The sequence below is a fragment of the Salvelinus alpinus genome, chromosome 24 (assembly GCF_045679555.1).
Source record: "Salvelinus alpinus chromosome 24, SLU_Salpinus.1, whole genome shotgun sequence".
Lineage (NCBI taxonomy): Eukaryota > Metazoa > Chordata > Actinopteri > Salmoniformes > Salmonidae > Salvelinus > Salvelinus alpinus.
Genome location: NC_092109.1, coordinates 2,037,698 through 2,056,394, shown reverse-complemented (window position 1 = coordinate 2,056,394; position 18,697 = coordinate 2,037,698). Strand labels below are relative to the sequence as shown.

General features: G+C 43.7%; 1 protein-coding gene across 1 annotated transcript in view; it reads left to right on the top strand.

Moving 5' to 3' along the window:
• LOC139552002 (LIM domain transcription factor LMO4-B-like) overlaps positions 1 to 17,896 on the top strand; it is a 35,982-nt gene extending 18,086 nt beyond the window's left edge. Inside the window, exons 2-5 of the mRNA XM_071363342.1 lie at positions 5,181 to 5,423; positions 15,972 to 16,068; positions 16,228 to 16,386; positions 16,592 to 17,896. Coding sequence (XP_071219443.1) covers positions 5,188 to 5,423; positions 15,972 to 16,068; positions 16,228 to 16,386; positions 16,592 to 16,600 — 501 coding nt within the window. The 5' untranslated portion in view covers positions 5,181 to 5,187 and the 3' untranslated portion in view covers positions 16,601 to 17,896. The remainder of the gene's footprint in view (positions 1 to 5,180; positions 5,424 to 15,971; positions 16,069 to 16,227; positions 16,387 to 16,591) is intronic.
• Positions 17,897 to 18,697: the final 801 nt, after the last annotated feature.

Here is an 18,697-nt window from a genome sequence, read left to right as displayed (position 1 = left end):
GTTCATCTGTACAAACAATAGTACGCAAGTATAAACACCATGGGACCACGCAGCTGTCATACCGCTCAGGAAGGAAACGCATTCAAAAGATACAAAAGTATCTATATCCACAGTAAAACGAGTCCTATTTCGACATAACCTGAAAGGCCGCTCAGCAAGGAAGAAGCCACTGCTCCAAAACCGCCATAAAAAAGCCAGACTACGGTTTGCAAAGCCAGACTACGGTCAACTGTAGGTATGAACATCAGCTTTGACATCGGTTTTGCACATCGTCGTTAAACTGGACATCGTATCGATGTCGGCATTTTTTAGCTATTATTTGCCGATTTCCGTTATGTTCACCTATATATTGTGCATCCCTCATTTCCGGTCGTAGCTGTATGCCATTTAGTCAAAACCCTTGAATAGATTAATCAGGTGAGCTAGTTCAGGTCTACAACTAATTTGTGAAGCGTCAGGGGGTCCCAGAGGAGAGGTTTGAAAACCACTGCTCTACCCCAGTCCTTTTGAAGAAGATAAACAGGGTACCTCATACTCAAATACATGTCTGAGAGCTTAGAGTCACATTGGCGCCGCTGGTCCTGGATTTGACCAGAATTCCTGTTTTATATTTCACGCGGTTGGAGGTTCTTGTATTTTGGGGTATAGTCATTGATTTCACGCTGGTATTTCACTGCCTGAGTCTGGCTCTGAGCACAGGAAACGGACTGCAAACCAGCAAGTAGGAGAGTGCCATGTACGGTGTCCTGTGCTCCAAACTGTACGCGCACTAGACGGGCTGTGTATTCATCGTATACTATGGCTTCATTGCACTAATTGAATTGTTTATAGCTGTGTGCCATTATGATAGTTCTGGTTCTGTCCCCCCTGTCTTGTACTGTTCAATGTTTCCCATATTATTTCTTAGGTGGGATATGCTATCCCCCCCAACTTTGATGTCCCCACATCCCAAACAAATCAGGCATCGAGTGTTTTTAGTTTCAATTTGATTTCAGTTCCCCATGCTCAGATGCAGCTGTGTGACCCACGGCTAAGAATAGCAAGTACGGGAAACCCTGCTGTTGCCCCAGGTATATTTGAATGCTTTTCTCAAGTTGCAACCTCTGGTCTCCAGTTTTCATTGGGTGTCAGGGTTGTCGTTGGCTGTGGGAAAGCACATTGCCAGCTGGCATTTGAAACCGACTGGTAAAGGCTTGAATTGTGTCACAGGATGACCCACCCCCCTCCAGGAAAGGGTCACACTGTCTTCCTGTGGCACCGTGGCCCTCCGTGACCCCCGATTGACCTCCCCAATCAGAGCAGCTCAGTGGATGACCTTTGAACTCCCCATGGCATCTGTTGTCTGTTGACCTTGGTGGAAGAACCGCTAGTAGAAATAACGTAATGGCGTCCTAGACGGCAGGCAAACCTCCACATGCAGACTCCAAGCTCTCTTCCTTTCCTACTCCATACAAAACCTTTTGATTTGAAGCAACAGTAATCTGTTCCCCCCCCCTCGTCTTTGCCTGGTTAGGGGAGTTTTTCAACTCTGCAGAAAAATTGAGGGATCTCTTTTGAAAGGTGCTTGTGGAAACCGCTTAGTGCTTAGTCATCAATCGAACTGAGAAATGTCTTGTACTGATGTTCATGTTTGATATAGTATGTGTGCACTTAACTTATTACAGGCCTACAGTACCAGTCAAGTTTGGACACCTACTCATTCAGGGGGTTTTCTTTATTTTTACTCGTTTTTACATTGTACACATATGGAATCATGTAGTAACCAAAAAAGTGTTAAACAAATCAAAATATATTTAAGATTCTTCAAAGTAGCCACCCTTTGCCTTGATGACAGCTTTGCACATTCTTGGAATTCTCTCAACAAGCTTCATGAGGTAGTCACCAGGAATGCATTTCAATTAACAGGTGTGCTTTAAGTTAATTTGTGTGGAATTTCTTTCCTTAATGCGTTTGAGACAATCAGTTGTGTTGTGAGAAGGTAGGGGTGCTATACAGAATATAGCCCTATTTGATAAAGTACCAAGTCCATATTATGGCAAGAACAGCTCAAATAAGCAAAGAGAGCTGACAGTCCATCATTACTTGAAGACATGAAGGTCAGTCAATCTGGAAAATGTCAAGAACTTTGAAAGTTTCTTCAAGTGCAGTTGCAAAAACCATCAAGCACTATATTGAAACTGGCTCTCATGAGGACCGCCACAGGAAAGGAAGACCCAGAGTTACCTCTGCTGCAGAGGATAAGTTCATTAGAGTTACCTGCCAAATAAATGCTTCACAGAGTTCAAGACACATCTCAACATCAACTGTTCAGAGGAGTGTGTTTGAATCAAGCCTTCATGGTTGATTTTCTGCAAAGAAACCACTACAAAAGGACACCAATAAGAAGAGACTTGCTTGGGCCAAGAAAGACTAGCAATGGACATTAGACCAGTGGAAATCTGTTCTTTGGTCTGAGTCCAATTATTTGAGACTTTTTGTTCACAAAGACACAGCGTTTGGAGACGCAGAGTAGGCGAACGGATGAAATCTGCATGTGGTTCCCACCACCTTCAAACACAGTGCCTCTTTGCTTGACCTAATGGGAAAATCAAAAGAAATCAGCCAAGACCTCAGAAAATATATTGTAGACCGCACAAGTCTGGTTCATCCTTGGGCGCATTTTCCAAGCACCTGAAGGTACCACGTTTATCTGTACAAACACTGGTATGCAAGTATAAACACCATGGGACCACGCAGCCGTCATATCGCTCAGGAATGAGACGCGTTCTTCTGTTTCCTAGAGATGAACGTACTTTGGTGCGAAAAATGCAAATCAATCCCAGAACAACATCATCAAAGGACCTTGTGAAGATGCTGGAGGAAACGGGTACAAAAGTATCTACAGTAAAACGAGTCTTATATCGACAGTAAAACGAGTCTTATATCGACAGAACCTGAAAGGCCGCTCAGCAAGGAAGAAGACACTGCTCCAAAACCGCCATTAAAAAAGGCAGACTACGGTTTGCAACTGCACATGGGGACAGAGATCGTACTTTTTGGAGAAATGTCCTCTGGTCTGATGAAACAAAAATAGAACTGTTTGGCCATAATGACCATTGTTATGTTTGGAGGAAAAAGGGAGAGGCTTGCAAGCCGAAGATCACATGGGGGTGGCAGCATCATGTTGTGGGGGTGTTTTGCTGCAGGAGGGACTGGTGCACTTCACAAAATAGATGGCATCATGAGGTAGGAAAAGTATATGGATATATTGAAGCAACATCTCAAGACATCAGTCAGGAAGTTAAAGCTTGGTCGCAAATGGTTCTTCCAAATGGACAATGACCCCAAGCATCCCAAGCATACTTCCAAAGTTGTGGCAAAATGGCTTAAGGACAACAAAGTCAAGGTATTGGAGTGGCCATCACAATGCCCTGACCTCAATCCTGTAGAACATTTTTGGGCAGAACTGAAAAAGCATGTGCGAACATGGAGGCCTACAAACCTGACTCAGTTACACCAGCTCTGTCAGGAGGAATGGGCCAAAATTCACCCACCTTATTGTGGGGAGCTTGTGGAAGGCTACATGAAGCGTTTGACCCAAGTTAAACAATTTAAAGGCAATGCTACCGAATACTAATTGAGTGTATGTAAACTTCTGACCCACTGGGAATGTGATAAAGTATATAAAAGCTCTCGACTATTATTCTGACATTTCACATTCTTAAAATAAAGTGGTGATCCTAACTGACCTAAGACAGGGATTTTTTACTAGGATTAAATGTCAGGAATTGTTCAAAACTGAGTTTAAATGTATTTGGCTAAGGTGTATGTAAACTGCCGACTTCAACTGTATACACTACTGTTCAAAAGTTTGGGGTCAGTTAGAAATGTCCTTGTTTTTGAAAGAAAAGCACATTATTTGTCCATTTTTAAATAAAATTGATCAGAAATACAGGGTAGACATTGTTAATGTTGTAAATTACTTTCTTTTGAAATTCGTCAGTCTATTCTTTTTCTGAGAAATGATGGTTATTCCATGCGAGAAATTGCCAAGAAGCTGAATATCTCATACAACGCTGTGTACTACTCCCTTCACAGAACAGCGCAAACTGTCTCTTACCAGAATAGAAAGAGGAGTGGGAGGTGTCTAGAAGTGCATTAGTGTCTAGTTTGAGGAACAGACGCCTCAAGTCCTCAACTGGCAGCTTCATTACATAGTACCCGCAAAACACCAGTCTCAACTTCAACAGTGAACAGGCGACCCCGGGATGCTGGCCTTCTACGCAGAGTTGCCAAGAAATAGCCATATCTCAGACTGGCCAATACAAATAAAATATTAAGATAGCAAAAGAACACAGACACTGGAAAGAGGAATTTTTACTATTTTCTACATTGTAACCCTAGTGAAAACCTTTTTGAAAAACCAACCCCTCTGTTGACTGTAGTCTACACAGCGCCACTCTGCAATGCAACCCAACAGTAAACGCCCAACAACATTTATTCAGTAATCAGCACTCTGCAACATCAAAGACTTCTCCTCTGGGACTTATTTGGAAGTGACACTGAAGAGGTTTGTGTGGAGGTTGTCGTGGGACAACTGCTTTCTAGGATGCCAGTCAGTTCAAAAGCGCATGTTTTCTCAGGGAACTGCCCCCCCCCCCCCCCCCCCCCTCACCCATATTCCTTAAATAAATAGGCCTAAGCTCTTTGCCAGGGAGACCCTAAGCCAACCGATTGGTTACGGTGCCAAGACTCACATTTGGGAATCAGAGGCCTCTTTCCTGTCTTTGAGGCCCCTCTCTCCTAGTCACACACTTTCCAGGTGTGTGTACTGTATGGCACGGATTTATTTAGGAGACCCTGATAACGGGGATGATTGAGAAGCAGCTCTTGTGAACGCTCCCAAGGAAGCTACATTTCCTGAATGTTCTGGTGGTTTACGGAGTAGAGTCTCCTTCACATGGTAGAAGCATCAACCCAAATACTCATAGTTGAAGTAAAGATTAACGGTGGGTTTATGTTAGTGGTCGTATTCTTGCCTTGACTGTTAATGACAGGTGTTTTGTAGGCTTTATTTCGCTGGTCCTTAAACGTCTGTCCATATTAAGCTACATTCTTGTGCTGCGGAATAGACACTCTTCTCCATTCGCCCACCCTTGTTGTTACCAGTCTTATATCGCCCCCTCCCTTCTTCTCTCCAGGCCAGCCATGGTGAACAGCCGGGTGGAGGCATCAGCCGTGGCGGTGACAGGCGGCGGCTCGTCAGGCAGGTCCTGCGCGGGCTGCGGCGGGCGCATCGCCGACCGCTTCCTGCTCTTCTCCATGGAGCGCTACTGGCACACGCGCTGCCTCAAGTGCTCCTGCTGCCACGCCCAGCTGGGTGAGATCGGCACCACCTGCTACAGCAAAGGGGGCATGATCCTCTGCAAGAACGACTACATCAGGTGAGCATCAGGGGAGGCAGCATTCAAATCAGAAAGGACTGGGGTGGGGGGGGTGGATGCAACACGGTAATAGCTTCACCTCTGGTAAGCCAGGTGTGGTGTCTGCATTCATTTTGGTCATGCAGTTAAAGGAAAGAGATTTGATTGCAATCAACCCTACTAGGGTGACAGATATGGGGAATGTGGAATTACGTGGGGGAAGTTATTTGACTATGTTATACAGCAGTCTGCAATGACTTTAGTTTGTAGGTTAACGGTCTCAGATGTTTTAGCTAACGTCAACCATTTTTGACATGGACAATGAAATTAAAAGTTAATAGTGAAAGTGCCACAAGAAATCCACTTTCCACAACTGATCACTCGTGATGAGTCTTAATGTTTGTCCAAACAAGCACAGACAGCTCTGAAACAGGTGGAAGAATGGAGGAATTTGTCTTTGCACATGTAAAGGCACCAGGTGTTCGTGTGTGAATGTAAACCGGTATGGCAGGATAAGAGCGACAGGAGGGTGTTACGGAAGGGGTATAGGCACACACCAGGGTTGTGTGTAGGGCCGGGGGAGCAATGGATTTTTAACAGCAACTCTCTAACCTTTCAAGACATGACCAACTGTCTCAATACTTTTTAGACATTTGATGACAAAACCTTAAGGAGTTGCGTAAGGTGAGAGGAAACCGGGAATAGACTGCACATTAGCCAATTCCATCACCACTGCATTGCTCCTACTCCTACTCTTAATTTCTTGCCCAATCGTGTGTGTGTGTGTGTGTGTGTGGTGCCTGGTACACTGAAACGTATGTACTTTTTCAATACTACATGAAAAAAGGTTTGTACAAGAATTGTTACTTTGGGTTCTTCCATCAAATGTGTCTGACGTTTGGAAATCAGCTAAATCTATTGAACCAATTAGAAAAGTAAATTTCCTGAAGAAAATGTGGTGGGAATGCTAGATTGTGAAGGATCCATTGATTGATAGGATAGCCTGAACATGTGAAAGTTGTTTTGATGCTAATTTATATAGGCTTAATTGGCCAAGGATTATTTTAAAGAGCTACCATTATATTACTGGGGTTCTAATTCAAATCAATTCCAATTTTATTAGTCACATGGGCAGAATACAACAGGTACCTTACCGTGAAATGCTTACTTACGAGCCCCTAACCGACAGTGCCGTTTCAAAAAATACGGATAAGACATTTTAAGTAACAAGTAATTAAAGAGGAGCAGTAAAAAATAACAATATATACAGGGGGGTGCCGGTACAGAGTCAATGTGCGGGGGCACCAGTTAGGTGAGGTGGTACTTACATGTAGGTCGGGTTAATTAAAGTGACTATGCATAGATGACAATAGAGAGTGGCAGTGGTGAGGGGAGGGGCAATGTGAATAATCTGGGTAGCCATTTGACTAGATGTTCAGGAGTCTTTTGGCTTGGGGTCTTTTGACTTTTCAGTCTCCTAAGGGGGAAAAGGTTTTGTCGTGCCCTCTTCACGACTGTCTTGGTGTGCTTGGACCATGTTAGTTTGTTGGTGATGTGGACACCAAGGAACTTGAAGCTCTCAACCTGCTCCACTGCAGCCCTATCGATGAGAATAGGGGCGTGCTCGGTCCTCATTTTTTTCCTGTAGTCCACAATCATCTCCTTTGTCTTGATCACGTTGAGGGAGAGGTTGTTGTCCTGGCACCACAGAGCCAGGTCTCTGACCTACTCCCTATAGGCTGTATCGTTGTTGTTGGTGATCAGGCCTACCACTGTAGTCATCTTCAAATGTATTGATGGTGTTGGAGTCGTGCCTGGCCATGCAGTCATGAGTGAACAGGAAAGTACAGGAGGGGGCTGAGCACGCACACTTGAGGGGCCCCTGTTGAGGATCAGCGTGGCGGATGTGTTACCTACTCTTACCACCTGAAGGCGGCCCGTCAGGAAATCCAGGATCCAGTTGCAGAGGGAGGTGTTTAGTCCCAGGGTCCTTTGCTTATTGATGAGCTTTGAGGGCACTATGGTGTTGAACGCTGAGCTGTAGTCAATGAATAGCATTCTCACGTAGGTGTTCCTTTTGTCCAGGTGGGAAAGGGCAGTGTGGAGTGCAATAGAGACTGCATCATCTGTGGATCTGTTGGGGCGGTATGCAAATTGGAGTGGGTCTAGGGTTTCTGGGATGAGGGTGTTGATGTGAGCCATGACCAGCCTTTCAAAGCACTTCATGGCTGCAGACTTGAGTGCTACGGGTCAGTAGTGATTTAGGCAGGTTACCTTAGTGTTCTTGGGCACAGGCACTATGGTGGTCTGCTTAAAACATGTTGGTATTACAGACTCGGACAGGGAGCGGTTGAAAATGTCAGTGAAGACACTTGCTAGTTGGTCAGCGCATGCTCGTGTCATTGGGCAGCTCTCGGGCTGTGCTTCCCTTTGTTGTCTGTAATGGTTTGCAAGCCCTGCCACATCCGACGAGTGTCAGAGCTGGTGTAGTACGATACGATCTTAGTCCAGTATTAACGTTTTCCTTTTTGATGGTTCGTCAGAGGGCATAGCGGGATTTCATATACGCTTCTGGGTTAGAGTCCTGCTCCTTGAAAGCGGCAACTCTAGCCTTTAGCTCAGTGCGAATGCTGCCTGTAATCCATGGTTTCTGGTTGGGGTATGTACGTACGGTCAGTGTGGGGACGACATCATCGACGCACTTATTGATAAAGCCAGTGACGACAGTTACTAGGAGCGCCGCCTCTGGGTGAGCGTTTTTCTTGTTTGCTTATGGCGAAATACAGCTCATTCATTGCCATCTTGGTGCCAGCCTCAGTCTGTGATGGTATGTCAACAGCTACAAAGAATATAGATAAACTCTCTCTGTAGGTAGTGTGGTCTACAGCTTATCATGAGAAACTCTACCTCAGGCGAGCAATGGCTCGAGACTTCCTTAGATATTGTGCACCAGCTGTTGTTTACAAAAATGCATAGACCTCCGCCCCTTGTCTTAGCAGACGCCGCTGTTCTATCCTGCCGGGTACATCTTATAACCAACCAGCTGTATGTTGATATTGTCTTTGTTCAGTCACGACTCTGTGAAGCATAAGATGTTACAGTTTTCAATGTCCCGTTGGTAGTTTAATCTTCCCAATAGCTCGTCCATTTTATTGACCAAAGATTGCATGTTTGCGAGCAGAATTGAGGGGAGTGTGGGTTTATTCGATCGCCTCCTACTCCTCAGAAGGCAGCCCGCTCTCCGGCCTCTCTTTCGCCGCCATCTCTTCACGCAGATCACTGGGGTCGGGGCCTGTTCCCGAGGGAGCCGTATATCGTGAAAGAAGAAAAATGATTGTGCTAGTCCGTGGTGAGTAATCGCAGTCCTGATGTCTAGAAGTCATTTTCGGTCATAAGAGACGGTAGTGGCAACATTATGTACAAAAATAGTAAAAAATAAGTTACAAACAACGCAGATAAATGAACAAAAAAACACAATCGGTTGGGGGCACGTAAAGCGCCTTCTGCTCCGGTGCCATCTTACTAATTGATTTACTAATTGAAACCCATGTTAAGGCAAATTTGAAATGGTTATCATTCAAAAAGGTATGTAAAATATGAATGCAATCTAAGTTGCGTCAGTCTCAACGTCTCAACGTTGGTTTGGTATTGATACTGTAGCTTAAATGGTGGAGGTGATGCATGCTCAAATTTCCAAATGCTTCCCAGTCTATGGGACTTGTATTGCCATTGAAATGCATTGGGAGCTCATTTTAAATTGTTTTGTAGTATAAAAAGTATAAATAATATCAAATATTTTCTCAAGCTGTTGGGGAAGTCTGCACATATGTAAGTTGGTTTGGTGTTAATACTGTCGCTTGAGTTGATTTAAGCGCTAGATCTAACCAATCAAATAATAATGAGTAAGTAAGAAAGCGAGAGTTTGGCATTGCTTTGCGTGCACACCTAATTAGTTAATTTGCCCAAGTTTATCATGAGACCTAAACGGAATGCATCAGTGATTCGTATTCCCTCAAACCTTCTGAAGAGGCAACAGCACAGAAATGCCCGTCTGTGTGCGCGCGTGGCACGTGTATGTCTACCAACTTGTGTAGCCATTAGCAATGCTAATGATAGGCTAACCATCTTTAGGTAGATGAAAAGGCTTTCACAAATGCCTTCTCAATTAAAAGTTAGACTACTTTGTGGTTATGCCTACCTGGCAGAATTTGCATCAATCCACTGGCCATTTTGTATTGCAAACTCCATCACATGTGGTTTAAGCATTGTTGTGGACTTAGAACATCCAATTTATTATTTTTTTATACAAACCATTTTGATAATGATAAATCTGTTCTTTTCAATGTATTTATTTTTTGCCGTGGTATCGTTTTGGTATTGAGTATCATGATACTAAACCTGGTATTGGTATCGAAGTCAAAATTCTGGTGTGTGTGCGCGCGCACGCGTCAGAGGCTGGCTGATATAACACAGACAAGGGATTGTGTGGGTGCCTGCGTTGGCACTGCCCAGGCTCTAGCGAGATCTGGAGCAGTCTGAAAACCCACGTCCCAAAAGCGCCCGCACGGAGGGAGGCCTCCTGGAAAGTGCTCTGGGCACTTTGTACGTTTGACCAGTAATAGTTCAGAGGATTTAAAGCCACTCCCAGTGGAATTAATAAAGCACTTATACTTCACTACTACACTGAACAAAAATATAAACGCAACATGTAAAGTGTTGGTCCCATTTTTCATGAGCTGAAATAAAATATCCCAGACATTTTCCATATGCACAAAGTGTAATTTGTGCACAAATATGTTTACATTCCTATCAGTGAGCATTTCTTCTTTGCCAAGATAATCCATCCACCTGACAGGCGTGGCATATCAAGAAGCTGATTTAAACAGAATGATCATTACACAGGTGCACATTGTGCTGGGGACAATAGAAGGCAACTTTTAAAATGTGCAGTTTTGTCACACAACATAATGCCACAGATGTCAAGTTGAGGGAGCATGCAATTGGCATACTGACTGCAGGAATCTCCACCAGAGCTGTTGCTAGAGAATTGAATGTTAATTTCTCTACCATAAGCCACCTCAACGTCATTTTAGAGAATTTGGCAGTACGTCCAACCGGCCTCACAACCGCAGATCATGTGTAACCATGCCAGCCCAAGACCTCCACATCTGGCGTCTTCACCTGCGGGATTGTCTGAGACCAGCCACCCGGACAGCTGATTAAACTGAGGAGTATTTCTGTCTGTAATAAAGCACTTCTGATTGGCTGGGCCTGGAGCCGCAGTGGGTGGATCCAGGCCCACCCATGGCTGCGCCCCTGCCCATTCATGTGAAATCCATATATTAGGGCCTAATTTATTTATTTCAATTGACTGATTTCCTTATATGAACTGTAACTTAGTTAAATTGTTGCATTTGTTTTTGTTCAGTATATGTGATCTTCAAAATATGTATGGTTGTGAAATGTAATGTACTGTATTGCTTCAATTTCACCTTGACGCCTGTGCCAATAACTCCTCATTGCAACCATCACAGAATGAGTGTGAATTGCATAAGTGTTTTTGCCCCCAAAATACCTATGTTAATTAGCCATATGGATCGACACCATTTAATATAACAAGTATCTGGTTTTTCTGCACTGCTGCTTAACGATCGTCAAACGTAGTGCACACTCGTGGAAAGGACCTTATGTCCATGCACGCTCAAGGTCCATCCTCACAGACATTTGTAACTCATACCGGTATGCAATTCGCAGCATATCAAATATGTATAATACAGTTGGTGGGTTCTCATTGCCAAGTGACCCGGTGCCAATGAGGTCCGATAAAGGGAGAGGGAGCTTTAATTAGGGAGAACAGGGTTCTTCTCGGGCACTTGCTTATTAATTTACTGTTTGGATTAAGATCAATAGGGCAAGGGAGAGAGTATAGAGGGGGAGGTGTAGCAGCCAAAACCGGTATGGTAGGCCTCACAAGGAAGAGGGTGTAATGAGGGCAGGAAAGAGGCTTCCTATTAAGACTGAATGGTTTAACTGTTTACACGCTAGGGGCACTGAGAGATGGTCCGATTGGCTCTGGGTAGTCTATACTAAATGTGGTGTGAAGGTTTCTTGTAAGTCGCATGTAAACTCCGCAAAAAAAGAAACGTCCTCTCACTGTCAACTGCATTTATTTAAAGCAAACTTAACGTGTAAGTATTTGTATGAACATAAGATTCAACAACTGAGACATAAACTGAACAAGTTCAACAGACATGTGACTAACAGAAATAGAATGTGACCCTGAACAGCTCAAAATCAAAAGTAACAGTCAGTATCTGGTGTGGCCACCAGCTGCATTAAGTAATGCAGTGCATCTCCTCCTCATGGATTACACCAGATTTGCCAGTTCTTGCTGTGAGATGTTACCCCACTCTTCCACCAGGGCACCTGCAAGTTCCCGGACATTACTGGGGGGAAATAGCCCTAGCCCTAGCCCTCACCCTCCGATCCAACAGGTCCCAGACATGCTCAATGGGATTGAGATCCAGGCTCTTTGCTGGCCATGGCAGAACACTGACATTCCTGTCTTGCAGGAAATCACGCACAGAATGAGCAGTATGGCTGGTGGCATTATCATGCTGGAATGTCATGTCAGGATGAGCCTCCAGGAAGGGTACCACATGAGGGAGGAGGATGTCTTCCCTGTAACGCACAGCGTTGAAATTGCCTGCAATGACAACAAGCTCAGTCCGATGATGCTGTGACACACCGCCTCAGACCATGACGAACCCTCCACCTCCAAATCGATCCCGCTCTAGAGTACAGGCCTCGGTGTAACGCTCAATCATTCGACGATAAACGCGAGTCCGACCTTCACCCCTGGTGAGACAAAACCGCGACTCGTCAGTGAAGAGCACTTTTTGCCAGTCCTGTCTGGTCCAGCGACGGTGGGTTTGTGCCCATAGGTGACATTGTTGCCGGTGATGTCTGGTGATGACCTGCCTTACAACAGGCCTACAAGCCCTCAGTACAGCCTCTCAGTCTGAGCACTGATGGAGGGATTGTGCGTTCCCGGTTTAACTCGGGCAGTTGTTGATGCCATCCTGTACCTGTCCCGCAGGTGTGATGTTCGGATGTACCGATCCTGTGCAAGTGTTGTTACAAGTGGTCTGCCACTGCGAGGACGATCAGTTGTCCATTCTGTCTCTCTGTAGCGCCTTCTTAGGCGTCTCACAGTACGGACATTGCAATTTATTGCCCTGGCCACATCTGCAGTCCTCATGTCTCCTTGCAGCATGCCTAAGGCACATTCACCCAAATGAGCAGGGACCCTGGGCATCTTTCTTTTGGTGTTTTTCAGTAGAAAGGCCTCTTTAGTGTCCTAACATTTCATAACTGACCTTAATTGCCTACCGTCTGTAAGCTGTTGTTGGCTAGCCCTAGCCTTAGGAAGACACTATCTGCTGAAATGTTAGTGTGAAATTCATAAATATTTTTTTGATATATTTAACTTTCATAGATTCACAAGTGCAATACACCAAATTAAAGCTTAACTCCTTATTAATCTAGCCATCGTGTCCGATTTCAAAACGGCTTTACAGCGAAAGTACACCATTCGATTATGTTAGGTCAGCGCCAAGTCACAGAAAAACATACAGCCATTTTCCAGCCAAAGAGAGGAGTCACAAAAAGCAGAAATGGAGATAAAATTAATCACTAATCTTTGATGATCTTCATCAGATGGCACTCATAGGACTTAATGTTACACAATACATGTATGTTTTGTTCGATAAAGTTCATATTTATATCAAAAATCTCAGGTTACATTGGCGCGTTATGGTCAGTAATGTTGTGCCTCAAAAACATCTGGCAAATTTGCAGAGAGCCACATCAATTTACAGAAATACTCATCATAAACTTTGATATAAAGAAGATATACTTCTTCTTAACCTCTCTGGGATATGTGGGACGCTAGCGTCCTACCGGCCAACATCCGGTGAAAATGCAGAGCGACAAACTTTCACGAAATCACACATGCAATAAACCAAATTAAAGCTACACTTGTTGTGAATCCAGCCAACATGTCAGATTTCAAAAAGGCTTTACGGCAAAAGCAAACGATGCTATTATCTGAGGACAGCACCCCAGTAAACAAACACAGACAATCCTATTTCAACCCTCCAGGCGCGACACAAAACGCAGAAATAAAGATATAATTCATGCCTTACCTTTGACGAGCTTCTTCTGTTGGCACTCCAATATGTCCCATAAACATCACAAATTGTCCTTTTTGTTCGATTAATTCCGTCGATATATATCCAAAATGTCAATTTATTTGGCTCGTTTGATCCAGAAAAACACTGGTTCCAACTTGCGCAACGTGACTACAAAATATCTCATAAGTTACCTGTAAGCTTTGTCCAAACATTTCAAACTACTTTTGTAATACAACTTTAGGTATTTTTTTACGTAAATAATCGATATATTTTAAGACGGGATGATCTGTGTTCAATACCGGAGGAAAACAAAGTGTAGCTAGCTTTCAGGTTACGCGCCAGTAACAAAGAGTACACTTCCCTCCAGCTTCATTCTGAACAGTGCTACTTCTTCATTTTTCAAAGGAAAAACCTCAACAAATTTCTAGACTGTTGTCATCCAGTGGAAGCGATAGGAACTGCAAGAAGGTCCCTTAGAAATCTGGATTCCCAATGAAAACTCATTGAAAAGAGTGACCTCAACAACAACAAAAAAGAAGAAGATCTGAATGGTTTGTCCTCTGGGTTTTGCCTGCCAAATAAGTTCTGGTATACTCACAGACATCATTCAAACAGTTTTAGAAACTTCAGAGTGTTTTCTATCCAAATCACTAATAATATGCATATCTTAGCTTCTGGGCCTGAGCAGCAGGCAGTTTACTTTGGACACGCTTCATCCGGATGTGAAAATACTGACACCTATCCCAGAGAAGTTAATGCAACCGCTGTGTCAGATTTCAAAAAAGCTTTTCGGAAAAAGCACACCATGCAATAATCGGAGTACAGCGCTAAGCCACAAAAACAAGCCATACAGATACCCGCCATGTTGTGGAGTCAGTAAAAGTCAGAAATAGCATTATAAATATTCACTTACCTTTGATGATCTTCATCGGAATGCACTCCCATGAATCCCCGTTCCACAATAAATGTTTGTTTTGTTCGATAAAGTTCATCTTTATGTCCAAATACCTCATTTTTGTTAGCGCGTTAAATTCACAAGGCACGGACGTAAGTCCAGACAAAGTCAAAAACGTTCTATTACAGTTCGTAGAAACATGTCAAACGATGTATAGAATCATTCTTTAGGATGTTTTTATCATAAATCTTCAATAATGTTTCAACCGGACAATTCCTTTGTCTTTAGAAATTAAAAGGAACACAGCTCGCTCTCACGGCCGCGCGCCTGACTTAGCTCATGGCATTCTGCAAGACATCTTAGTCAAACAGCTCTTATTCTCTCAGTTCTAAAGACTGTTGACATCTAGTGGAAGCCTTGGGAAGTGCAATATGACCCCATAGACATTGTATATTGGATAGGCAATGAGTTGAAAAACTACAAACCTCAGATTTCCCACTTCCTGGTTGGATTTCTTTTCAGGTTTTCGCTTGCCATATGAGTTCTGTTATACTTACAGACATCATTCAAACAGTTTTAGAAACTGCAGCGTGTTTTCTATCCAAATCTACCACTAATATGCATATATGAGCTTCTGGGCCTGAGTAGCAGGCAAACTGCCTCTGGGCAGTTTTTCATCCGAATGTGAAAATGCTGCCCCCTATCCCAAACAGGTTTTATCGACCATTCCACAATAATTTTTTATGGTTCATTGAACAAGCATGGGGAAACAGTGTTAAACCACTTTACAATGAAGATCTGTCAAGTTAATTTGTAAAAAAATCCAAATATCTTTGAAAGACAGGGTCCTAAAAAAGGGACCAAGTGAGTTTACTTACTTGGTCACGCTCCAAGGAGGAAGCTAAGTGTTTGATAGGAGCAAAGCAATATGTAGTTCACCAAAAATAGTCCAATAGCGGATCACATTGTTTTCTTACGCTTCACACCAAACAGACGTTATCACTGGCACCTACAAAAGATATTCACTGACTCGTGAAGAAAAATCCTTAATCCGGGTTCTTCACCAGTATCAGCTGAAACATATTTCTGGGCTCTCCCAGTAGCCTGCCATGGACTTCATCTACAGCTCAACCCCCACCTGGAATCTGTATTCGCCAGCTGAGCACCACAAGACCTGAGTCACGTCGCAGCACCACCACCAGCACTATTCCATGCTGCATCACTCCCATTCAGTCCTTCTGGACTCCTACTTAATTCATGACTTCAACCACTTCTCTGAGAACTATTTAGCATTAATTGCTTGAGTTGGTTCTAGTTAGGATCGGGAAAGGGTAAGCTGAATAGAATCTGCTGTTGAAGGCCGAGAGTGGTACTGAACCACAGCATCATTGTCATTGACCAAGTCACCACATGTTCCCAATCTGTTGAAGGTTAAGTGGTTGCAGTTGTCTGACACAGTTTGTTTGGGTTGACCCGCAGGCTGTTCGGGCACAGCGGGGCATGCAGCGCCTGTGGCCAGTCCATCCCTGCCAGTGAGATGGTGATGCGGGCACAGGGCAACGTGTACCACCTCAAGGTAAGACTAACTTCAGCCTGAAAGTAAAGCCCGACGCCAACAGAATCTGCAAAAGCGAAATATTTAAGGGCCCTTTGACCCATGCTTCTGTTGCTCATTCTTAAACTGTTTCATTAAACAACTCCTTCCTCCATTTTTCCTTTGTCCCTCCCTCTGCAGTGTTTCACCTGTGCCACCTGTAGGAACCGGCTAGTGCCGGGCGACCGCTTCCACTACGTTAACGGCACCATCTTCTGTGAGCACGACAGGCCAGGGGGCGCTCTACTCCGCAGTCACATGACCCCACTGCAGGGGAACGGCATGATGCCTGACCAGAAGGTATGGGGATGTGATCCGGACCGTATTTTGATAGAACTACACAGTTTGTGGTTGATTGTCCCTTATGTGTTAAGAATCCATGTGGTTTAATGAATGAATTTACTGTTTTGGTCATAGTTTTTGAAGGTGGTGTTGAACTGTGGTTGTCTTACGGTCTTTGCGTAATCAATGCTTATCATTAATTGCATCTTTCTCCTGATCTCAGGTGTGCTGAAGAAGGATGGATGACAAAGCAACGTGTGCCTTTTCCCCCCACATCCTGCTCTTCCTCCTCCATCTTTAAGTTTGTCCTATACCATCCATCCCTTCGTTCAGATATTCCAAAATCCATACTCCGGATACTGCTGCCAGTGTCCAGTGGCTTTCTTAACACGTCATTCCCAACAAAATGATATTTCTTCTGTTCATAGAGAATCATGTTCTCAACCTTCAAGGGGAAGATGCTGAGGAGGGAAAGACTATATATGAGGATGATTTATACTGTCAAGCCAGTGTCCATGCACTGAGATGGCATTTCCAGTGATGGACCATTCACTTTCCTTAGCCAGCACATAACACTACAGGGAGAGAGAAGACACGGACTAATACGGAAACACGTATAAACTGGTTCTGGTCAGGGGCTGCTTCAACCAAGCTACAGTATACTGACTCTTGAAACAGGAAGAGCACATTCAAACAAGACAGGCCACACGAATACACAGATGCACCACTTTCTGAGCTCAGACTCTCTAGACCCTTTCATGTGTTGCGAGAAACAGGAAATACTGTGGTTGCAGTGCTATGCTGCCGTAGCTGTGGTTCACTCGACTGGTGAGTTGGGACGAACAAGTAAAGATCAAATACACCTGGCTGGATGTCTCATTTACATAAAAAATATATACTCTGTGTACAAAATGTAAGAAAGTCTATAGAATATTCATCAAAACACCTTTTAGTCCCATGATTATTTTGTACTACAAGTGGTTGCCTTTTTGTAGATTTTCTTTGATATTTAGTTATGTTTTCAGTTGAAAATGGCTTCTGGGGTTAGGACATTTACTCATGTTTATGGGAACATAGAAATTATGCATTTTGTAATTGTCGTTTTTCAAATATTTTTTACTCCAGTGACAATTGTAATTCCAACATGACCTCGCAGCTGTGCTCCATATGTCCTAAATGTATTCTCGTATGTGTGGTGGTGGAAGAGGAGAAGGTCCAAGTTGAACTGGTCCACATTTAACCTGGGTCATGTTGAGTAGGGCTCACTGTAGCAGTTTCTGAAAAGAAAAATAAATGTTTCTTATTGGAGAAGTTCAGGTAGTCCCTACCTGGTTCAGGCTGTTTTCTTCCGTTTGGTACCTACTGAACACGATCCAGGTTGAGGGAATAGAGGAGCGGCATGGGGATGGAGAGAAGTAATAACTGTATATATTTTTTCTAGTGCTATAATTGTATTGTGTGCTCTATGGTTGAATTTTTTTCAAATGCTGTAAAACATTTCATAATAACTATACTCATAATATCGCAAGTCACCTGTGTCACGTCTTAACGAGTGGGTGATTTGATAATATTTACGTGCCGCAGGATGAGGGAGAGTGGCGTGCATGTGTGTAGCGAGGTGTGACACATATCCCTTTCAAACCGAAACGTAGCTTCGGTAATGCTCCAGGACTTGGACTAACATGGCTGATTTCAAAGACTTGATCCGGGGCCATTACAGAAGATATCTAAGTGGTATGCGTTAAAGGCCCGGGCTTTTGCTGCAGTCCTGAGCCGGAGTCTAATCTGGTGTGCCGGCCTAATTAAAAAGGGAGGGACCCCTTTCCTGTGGGTGCTTAGAGGAGCAGTCCAGCTGTTGACTTTACAGCACTGCAAAAATGCAACAACAAACGGAAGAAATAAGCTAACCTTTTCCTTCACCGTTTTACTAAACTCCATAATTGTATAACTGTTCTGTTTCTTTACAATGAATAACATTTTCACTTAGTTGCTGAGTTCTGAACTTGGTAGTTGGAGTAGAGGGCCCTATACTCATACTACTGAATGGCATTTTGCAATAGTTTTTTGGCACGCAAACGCTCCTCAGATCTTATTTAATTAGCTAATTAAATTCCATCTTTTTGTAGGTGCCTTTGGCCTAGAAATCACAAGGTGTTCTCTGCCTGTCGGCTTTCATGATCCTCTTTTACTTATCGTTCCGTGACTTTTCTACGGCGAGAAATGAAAACCAAACTTGCAACAGGCCTACAAAGAGGATGAAAAAAAAAATCTATGGAGTATCCAGCTGTGAATTTTAAATATAATATGCCATGAGAACTCTTACCGTAAG